Here is a 9777-nt window from a genome sequence, read left to right on the forward strand (position 1 = left end):
CTTTAAAGATATTTGCTAAATCGCTACCATTTGTCTATCTCTTGCAATTTTTCTTGCTCAGAATGTATTTGTCTCTCCCTTTGTTGAGGACAATTATGATTGCAACCAATAAGCAATATAATTCTTTACATATGTGATATATATACTATTTTTCGTATTTATTGTGAGTTCGAATTTTTGATTCTTTATAATTTGTAAGAGGCCCCCACACACATGAAATCCTGGCTTCGCAACTGTCTGGGAGTTATCGTGCTGTTTTTTCTGCAAAGTTCTTTGTCGTTTCACTTGGTTCTAACATTTGGTATCAGAGCACCATCACGGGGCCTAGCCAACAGCTTGTACCACTAACATCAGCGTGAAGGAACAACATGATAAGTGAGAACAACTTTGTGCAGCCTGCTATCCCACGGTTCGATGGACACTACAATCACTGGAGCATGCTTATGGAGAATTTTTTGCGTTCAAAGGAGTATTGGAGTTTGGTGGAAACTGGGATCTCTGCAGTAGCGGAAGGGATGGGTCTCACTGAGGGACAGAAGAAGGTGATTGAGGATCAAAAGTTGAAGGAGATGAAGGCTAAGAACTATCTGTTCCAAGCCATTGATCGATCCATTCTGGAGACGATGTTGAAAAAAAAACACAGCAAAGGATATATGGGATTCTTTGAAGCAGAAGTACCAAGGGACATCACGAGTTAAACGTGCTCAACTTCAAGCTCTTCGCAAGGAGTTTGAAGTGTTGCACATGAAAGCGGGGGAATCGGTGAATGACTACTTTGGAAGAACTCTCATCACAGCCAATAAGATGAGAATTCACGGTGAAAGGATGGGGGATGTGGTGATTATCGAGAAGATCTTGAGATCCATGACTCCAAAGTACGACTATGTTGTATGCTCGATCGAGGAATCAAATGATTTGGATACTTTATCCATAGATGAGCTGCAAAGCAGTTGTTGTGTAGATTTAGCTCCACCAAAATGGATTAAGCTGCATCCTCAACTTGTGATACTCGCAAGTGCACGAACCGTTGGTAGTTTAGCGTATGTAAGTGCGAGGTCGATTCTACAGGGATTGGTGATTGAATGATCCAATTTAGTTTCCCTACACAAAATAGAAACAAAAACAAAGAACATAAAACAAGGAAGAAAGAAATAAGTAACTCAAGCAAATAAGTTCCCAAGTTCAATTAGATTAATGGATTGATTCTAGCTAAAGTATGATTAAGCCATGGTGTGTGGTCATAACCTTGTGTTCCTAATTCCCTAATTTGATCATTTGTTGTCTAACCTAAAATTAAGCATTAGGAACCCATTAAGCATAGAAGAACATTTTAAACAACCAAGCATGTATCTAATCCCTGTTGTCGAATGTCCATACATACTCTTCCTATTCATAGTTCAATTCGAATTAAAGCATGGTGTATACTCTTAATTCAAACCAAGATAGCTAACATGCAAGCCTAAATGGTGATCAATCATTCAAACTAGCATATTAACTTATAAGCATAATGAATAAGAACAAAAACCATAATTGAAACTTGGAAACTAATTAAACTTGAATACTTAAGAAAGAATATACATTACAAGAAAAATAAATTACAACTAAGAAAACATTAAAGAAAGCTAGAATTGAGAACTAGAAAGCAAAACTAAGAGAATTTGAGGGAGAGAAGGGAAGTGTTTGAGAACTTTGAGGAGGGAGAAGAAAGTGTTTGGGAACTTTAGAGAATTTTGGAAGAACATGTGTTTGAGAGCTTTGAGGATTTTGGAAGGGAATGTGTTTAAGACATGGGGAATTTGGAAGAGAGTGTTTGAGAACTTGGAGGATTTGGAGAAGAAAGTAGAGAGGTGTTTTGAGAGCTTTGTGGATTTTGGAAGAGAGTGTTTAGGAACTTTGAGAATTTGGAAGAGAGTGGTTGAAGTGTTTGGGAAGTGTTTGGAGAAGAGAGTATTTGAAGAATTTAGAAGAAGAGAAAGGAAAAGTGTTTGATATTTAGTACAAAGAAAATTTAATAGAATGATCTTATTACAACAATTGAGAGCTACAAAGGGAAACTAAGAGAATTTGAGGGAGAGAAGGGAAGGGAGCTCTAGAGAAGTGCTTGAGAGCTCCCCCCCTTGGGGTGTGTTTACAAGCTTAGAGAACTTCCCTATTTATAGGCCTAGGGGAAGTGAAAATCTGAATTCAATATGGCTAATGCATACAACACTTGTTTTATAAAATCTGAAATGGTTGATGCACTTGTATTAGAAAATCTTGAATTGGTTGATGCACTTCACCAATAGATCCCACCAGCATCCCTAGCTCATCTTCATGTCACCATGACCAAGCTTCCAACCAGAAATGATAGCTCATACCTAGCTCACCATGACCAAGCATCCAACCAGCACATGCTGAGGTCAGCATGACCAGCAACTTCAAGGGCTTACAACTTGGGCTTCTCTTAATCAAATTAGGACTTTAAGCACTTGAAATTGAAGTTCAGAATGTCTTCTTTCCAGCCATATGTTATTTGGGCCAATCCAAGGTCGGAGGAAGAAGTTAAGGCCGAAACAAATTGCTAACTCATTTTCCGCGCTGATAAGATCCATCCTGAGCATGGTTCTGTGTTTGCTAGGTAACGGACTCCAGATTTATCCAATGGGGCTGAATTTTGGATATGTTATAGTACACACCAATTGGAAAAACTTTCATGAAGAGTGTGGCATCATTCGAGCTATGTAGGTTGTTGAAACAATGATTGCAATATGACCTACGGAACTGGACTGGCAGGGGGCTGTAGCCAAAATGAGTTTGTCTTTAAGCTCTTCATCCATTCATCCAAATTAGGCCTTAACATGCTTGAATTGCATGAATTATGCTCTCTAAAGCCATCATTATTACCTAAAGCTCAATGAACTGAAAGATAAACACAAAAAGGATTAAAAGCACAAGTTTAACTCAAAAACATAACCAAATCATAAGTTAAAAGGGTACAAAATGATATGTAATTTATGCACCGATCAGCAGTCTTTTGGTGCATGAACAACTGATCAGCCGTCACATTGTGGATGAACAAGCCTTCAGATCACTCATGGACCTCAATTAGGAGGGAGAGGTGGTGGTTCTTTCCGAGGAAGAGGAAGAGGTAGGGGTAGGTTTTATAAATCTACCCTAAAGTGTTATAACTATCATGAGTTGGGTCATTTTCAGTGGGAATGTCCCAAAAGAGCAAGAGATACAAAGGTTAACTTTGTCGAGACCAGTGAAGAGATGCTTTTAATGGCGTATGTGGATGGCATCGAGGCTGGAAGAGATCACTTGTGGTTTCTTGACTCTGGGTGTAGTAATCACATGTGTGGGAAAAGAGAGTTATTCTCACAATTTGATAACAATTTCAGAGAAAAAGTGAAGCTGGGCAATGATATGAGTCTCACTGTGCAAGGGAAGGGCAACATTCGAATGGAGATAAATGGGATCATGCAGGTGATTATTAAAGTTTTCTTTGTGCTAGCGTTGAAGGACAATTTACTAAGCATTGGTCAATTGCAAGAGAAGGGTCTTGCAGTGCTCATGCAACACAGAAAGTGCAAGATTTATCATCATGAAAAAGGTTTAATCATGGAAACCGAGATGGCAACAGAATGTTCGTTGTGCTTGGTCGCTGTCCACCAAAAGAGGAAAACTACTTCTCCTCTATGACCATAGATTAAACTCAACTCTGGCATTGCCGCTATGGTCATCTCAGTTGGAATGGTCTCAAGGTGATCCAACAAAAGAATATGGTGGATGGATTGCCTCAGTTGAAGGCTCCTTTAAAGATCTGCGAAGACTGCTTGATAGGAAAACAACATCGCGATCCTTTTCCAAGGGAAAGCACATGGAGGGCATCTGGAGTTCTTTAGTTAGTGCATGCAGACATATGTGGGCCAATAAACCCAATCTCAAACAGCAAAAAAAGGTATTTCATTACCTTTATTGATGATTTTAGCAGAAAAACTTGGGTTAATTTCTTGGTTGAAAAATCAGAAGCGTTTGCTACTTTTAAATCCTACAAAACTAAGGTTGAGAAAGAAACCGGTGCATTCATAAAGTGTCTTCGAACTGATCGTGGGGGAGAGTTTACTTCACAAGAGTTCACTCACTTCTGTGATGAGAATGACATTCAAAGGAAATTAACAGCTGCATACACACCTCAACAGAACGGGGTAGCAGAGAGAAAGAATCGCACTATCATGAATATGGTGCGTAGCATGCTGTTAGAGAAACAAATCCCAAAGAATTTATGGCCTGAAGTAGTGAATTGGACAGTGCATATCTTGAATAGAAGCCCGACCCTTGCCGTGAGAAGCAAGACCCCAGAAGAAGCTTGGAGTGGGTTCAAGCCTTCAGTCAATCACTTTCGGGTTTTTGGGCGCATTTCCCATGTTCATGTACCTGATAGCAAGAGAGTAAAGCTTGATGCCAAAAGTTTGAAATGCATATTACTTGGGGTAAGTGAAGAATCCAAGGCTTACAAATTATTTGATCCTATTTCTCAAAAAATAATTGTGAGTTGAGATGTGGTCTTTGAAGAAGACCAAAGGTGGAACTGGGATGACAGTCACAATGAAACTATTTTGGCTAATTTGGAATGGGAGGAAGATGAAGATACAGGTACAAATGAAAGCTTTGGGGAGGAAACTGAAGCAAATATCACTCCTGAAAATGAACTTGAAAACATAGGGTCTGTTCAAAGTAACTCACTCGAAGGGGGAGAGTCTTCAAGTGATGGCAGTCCTCTTCATAGAGGATGAGTTCGAAGACCGCCAGGGTGGATGCAAGATTATGAAAGTGGGCAGGGCCTCTCCGATGAAGAAAATGTCGATATGGTTGATGTAGCCTTATTCTCTGATCGTGATCCCTTGACATACGAGGATGCAGTGAAGAGTAGCAAATGGAGACAAGCCATTGACGCTAAAATCATAGCTATTGTGAAGAATGATACATGGGAACTCACCAAGTTGCCATCTAGAGTGAAGACAATTGGAGTAAAATGGGTTTTTAAAATGAAACTCAATGAACATGGGGAAGTGGACAAATACAAGGCTCGGCTCGTTGCGAAAGGGTACAGTCAGCAGGATGGAGTGGATTATGCCGAGGTATTTGCACCAGTAGCTCGTTTGGATACCATTCGAGTAGTCATCTCACTTGCTGCCCAGAAAAGCTGGATGATCTACCAAGTAGATGTCAAATCTGCGTTTCTGCATGGAGATATAGATGAAGTAGTGTTCGTGGATCAACCGCCAGGTTATGAACAAAAGGGATAGGAATATGAGGTATATCGACTGAAGAAGGTTTTGTAAGGACTCAAACAAGCTCCTCTAGCTTGGTACAGTCAAATAGAGACCTATTTTGTTCGAGAAGGCTTTGAGAAGTGCCCTTATGAGCACACTTTGTTCTTAAAAACGGCAGATCGAGGTAAACTTTTGATTGTGTGCCTTTATGTTGATGATCTTATATTTACTGGTAATGATGAGGTTATGGTTGAATTTGACATGACTGATCTTGGTAAGATGAGGTATTTTCTTGGAATTGAGGTTTTTCAAAGGGTGGATGGTATATTCATCAGTCAACGGAAGTATGCTAAGGAGGTTTTGGAGAGATTCAATATGACTCAGTGCAATCCAGTGCTCAATCCAATGGTTCCTGGAATTAAACTTACTAGGGATGAAAATGGAGTAAGGATCGATGGGACATTTTACAAACAGATCGTGGGAAGCCTTATGTACTTGACTGCCACTCATCCCGATTTGATGTTTGTAGTAAGTTTAATTAGCAGATACATGGAACGACCCACTGAAACTCATTTGCAAGCAGCGAAGAGAGTGTTAAGGTACGCGAAGGGTACAGTCAGTTTTGGAGTGTTCTACAAGAAGGGAGGAACTAAGGAACTTGTTGGCTACACAGATAGCGATTACACTGGTGATTAGAACGACAGGAAAAGCACCTCTGGTTATGTTTTTATGCTGAGTTCAAGTGCAGTATCGTGGTCTTCAAAGAAACAGCCAGTAGTCACTCTTTCAACTACCGAAGCAGAGTTCATCGCTGCTGCATCTAGTGCTTGCCAAGTTGTGTGGCAAAGGAAGATCTTGGAGCAGCTTAATCATGGTCAATACAAACCAACGGTGGTTCACCGTGATAACATCTCAGCCATTAAACTGTCAAAGAATCTAGTCATGCATGGTCGCAGCAAACATATTGATGTGCGTTTTCATTTTCTTCGAAATCTCATCAAAGATGAAGTTGTTGAATTGGTATAGTGTTCTACACATGAGCAAATTGTAGATATTTTGACAAAGCCACTAAAGCTCGAGGTGTTTGTGAAGATGCGTGGACTTATGGGTGTATGCGAATATCCAGGGATAAACTGAATGTTGATAGCATTCAGTTTTAGGGAGGACGTTAAGTTGTTTGGATTCTGTAACTGATAGATTTCGGGTTTCCTGGTTTTTAGGATTGTAGTGTTTTGAAGTCATGCATAATAATCCCTACTCTTAAGGGACAAGTTATTTTCTGTTTAGACTTAGTCATGCACCACGATTCTAGGGTTGTAAAGTCGTGGGTTGTTATTTCCTTTCCTGTTTGATGTAAGGCTATTTAATAGCTATGTTGGTTCTTTAATTTAATAAGAAAGTTCTCCCTACATCTGAGAGTTATCGTGCTGTTGTTTCTGCAAAGTTCTTTGTTGTTTCACTTGGTTCTAACAATTGCACTCTATGGTTTGAGCTACTAATCCTAAACGTGATTTCTTGCATAGATATTAAGACCTCTAGCTCTGGTGCTTACACCCTCCTTCCCTGTTCATGTTTTTTTGTTTTTTTGTTTTTTGGGCTTTTGGTTGGGTTTTCCTATTGCCGTTCATTGATTGGTGGCTGCGTTCTACATGGTGCATTAGAGGATTTGATTTCGGTGAAGCAATGGTGGATCCAGAATTCAAAATCCGGTCGGACGAAATTTACATTAAAAACTCAGTATGAGTGAATTTCATTAATAAACATATAGAAAGATACACCTAGTCAATTGACGTAATGAGCATTACCCTCAAATGAATCTCTATATATAAATAAAAGCTTATAGAAAACAAAAACAAAAACAACAAGTAAATGCAATGCAACACAAAAATAATAGCACAAGCTCACCCACAAATATTAATATATTATCAATATCAACAAATAATCAAAACTCATACTATACAACTCATTTTCAAACCTCGACATTGCCTTCTCTTGGCACGGCCTTCACTTGCCTTGGCATTGCATGGCCTTCTTTGAGGCAGGAATGGGGAAGGAGGAAAGGGAAAGGCGTTGGGGAAATGAGAGGGATAAGACAAGTGTAGAGGAAGGGATGAGGGGATGAGGGGCGGTAATCACCTTCCCTTGAGCTTATGGGGTTTTTTTGGAGGTTTGGATGCTTGTCGACAAGAGAGAGAGAGGTCTGGTTTTTGTAAACCAATCCTTCGATCACCTCACTAGCCATCAAATCACAATTCTCAAAAAAAATTTCATGATTACAACATTTTTGGAGGTAAATTACAATAATAATTTCCAGATGCTAAAACAATAATGATAATAATAATTATTATTATTAATTCAGAAATCAAACATATTTTTGAATTTTGTTTAATTCAACATGGCCACTTTATATATATTTTTATTAATTATATATGTTATGTATCTGATTGTCATATAATTAATCGAGTGTCACTAGGTAATTCTAGGTGGTCTTCTATATTGTGGGGGCATCATTGTAAATAAATGCTTGAGAAAGGGCAATGGTGTTTTTTGTTATTTGTTTTTGCTAGGGGTGGGCATCAATCCGGCTGATCCGGTTAATCCGGCCGAACCGATTATATTGGATTGGATTGGTTTGGTTTTGACCAAAGAAAAAGTCAACAGTTTGAAAAACCGAACCGAACCGGTTTGGTTTGGTTCAGCTGCGGTTTGGGAGTTTTAAAAACTGTCCTAAACCAAACCGGACCGATTATAAATCAATTTATTATTTATTTAATTTAGTTTACATGTGGCAAGGCTTGAGTGGCTATTTAGAAGTGTACCATGTACCCTACAACACTTGATTGGACTCCAAAACTACAACTCACGGACACATCTACCCATTCTCTCTCCCTCAGATTTCTCTTAGAGCCTCTCTCCTATCTCCTTCCTTCCTTCCTTCGTCTCTTAACCCTAGCCGCAACTCCCTCTCATTATTTCTCCATCTCTCTCTGCTACCTCTCCCTCTCTATATGCCTCTCTACTACATCTCCCTCTCCCTCTCCCTCGACGCTAACTCAAGCCAACATGATTCGAACTCGGCGAAACCCACCCATTCGCCCTCAGCGAAATCCATCTCTGCAAAACCCAAGTTCCATCATCGACCATCAGGTTCTGCAAGGATTGATTATGGGAATATTGCTGGTGGTGGATCGTCATCATCAGCTGGGTTTGTATTCAACTTGCTCCCAATGCAACAGAGTACTAGTTCTCTGCAGCCATCGCTATTTAGAACGGAAGGTCGTGGGTGGGGTCTTTTAGCAAATGAGAATATGAAGGTAATAGCTTACCATTACTAGGAACAACTGTAAACTGACATCTCATTACTTGGATTCTCTGCTATTCTATTATTTACTGGATTTGATTATATACATATATTACTGGGTTTTAGGCAAGTGCATCTTGTTCTGTTATTTATCTTTGGCACTTTTGTTTGACTCCACTGAGAACATTGAAGCTTTATAAGTTTATGATTGAACTATAAATAATTTATTTATAGTTTGTTCATATGTTGAGTGAATTTTTAATCTCCTGTAAGTTTTTTAATTTTCTCTGTACAATGTTTGCAGAGCAATTTATTATCAAGTACTATGGAGAAGTGATATCATGGAAAGAAGCAAAGCAAAGATCTCAAGCTTATGAAATTCAAGGTGATTTAATAGACTTATGAAATATATGTCTGTATTTATTTTGAAACTGCGTTCAATGTTGGATTTTCTGTGTGAGGGATGCGATTACAGAGCTTGTGTCATACAATATTCTTATGAAACCCATTATTGTTGTTTTTATGTGCAGAATGAGTATCAACAGAGAGGGGGAAAAGTTCTATTTTACTGTTTTGATGTGCAGAATGTTGTGTTGAATCTGATGGGGCTGCTGTTTGGAAGGATTATCACTGTTTTTTAAATCATGATTTGTAATAACTATATAATTAAGCACAATAGGATTGTATTTATTTGAGAATCATGTTCTGTAATAATTTTATTGCTTGCAACTTCTTTTCTTTCGTCTGTTTTTTCTTTGCCTCTTTGGGTTGTATGATTAATGAATGTTTTATGTGTTTGATATTAGGGAACTTGAGAATGAACATGTTCGGTGACATGAAGAAAATGATGTTTTCTTTTATGCCTAAACCAGCCGAACCAAACCGCACCAAACCGGATATGAATGGTTTGGTTTGGTTTGGTTTTCATTTTGATTTTAGCTCAAACCGAACCACACTGGACCGTGAAAGTTTAATTGGTTCAGCTGTGATTTGAGGGTGAAACCGGACCAAACCGGATCGTGCCCACCCCTAGTTTTTGCCATGTCAAGGAGATTGCATTAATGAAAAACCCAACTAGGGCAATACACATACAATCCCACAAAGGAGGTTAGCCATCACCCAACAAAGGGTTACAACCAAAGCAGAGGGATCTATCGACAATATTCAGCTTCTACGTTACAACTCCAAACGTCATGCGACACGATCGAGGAAATCCGACGA

At 39.1% G+C, this 9777-nt stretch overlaps 1 protein-coding gene, 1 long non-coding RNA gene and 1 pseudogene across 2 annotated transcripts; all 3 read left to right on the forward strand.

The window, feature by feature from the left end:
• The first annotated feature begins 368 nt into the window (after positions 1-368).
• Positions 369-4775, forward strand: LOC148294340 (uncharacterized). Its single transcript, XM_088253711.1, has 5 exons — positions 369-542; positions 673-888; positions 3193-3592; positions 4009-4449; positions 4555-4775. Exons 1-5 carry the CDS (start codon positions 369-371, stop codon positions 4773-4775), a joined length of 1452 nt encoding a protein of 483 aa, XP_088109837.1.
• An 855-nt stretch (positions 4776-5630) lies between these two features.
• On the forward strand, positions 5631-6281 carry LOC148294341 (secreted RxLR effector protein 161 pseudogene; annotated as a pseudogene).
• Positions 6282-8162: 1881 nt separating this feature from the next.
• Positions 8163-9291, forward strand: LOC110752248 (uncharacterized). The gene is made up of 3 exons (XR_002525973.2): positions 8163-8569; positions 8861-8941; positions 9087-9291. It is a non-coding gene; the product is annotated as an uncharacterized LOC110752248 (long non-coding RNA).
• Positions 9292-9777: the final 486 nt, after the last annotated feature.

The sequence above is a fragment of the Prunus avium genome, chromosome 5, assembly GCF_965620075.1.
Source record: "Prunus avium chromosome 5, drPruAviu1.hap1.1, whole genome shotgun sequence".
In the NCBI taxonomy this organism is placed as follows: Eukaryota; Viridiplantae; Streptophyta; class Magnoliopsida; order Rosales; family Rosaceae; genus Prunus; species Prunus avium.

What these genes read in the sequence shown, in the direction of transcription:
- LOC148294340 (XM_088253711.1), top strand. Translation starts at nt 369, where the DNA reads ATGATAAGTGAGAACAACTTTGTGCAGCCTGCTATCCCACGGTTCGAT. An exon ending in TCACTGAGGGACAGAAGAAG is followed by an intron (nt 543 to 672) that starts GTGATTGAGGAT and finishes TCTTTGAAGCAG; the next exon opens with AAGTACCAAGGGACATCACG. An exon ending in AGTAAAGCTTGATGCCAAAA is followed by an intron (nt 4,450 to 4,554) that starts GTTTGAAATGCA and finishes TGGTCTTTGAAG; the next exon opens with AAGACCAAAGGTGGAACTGG.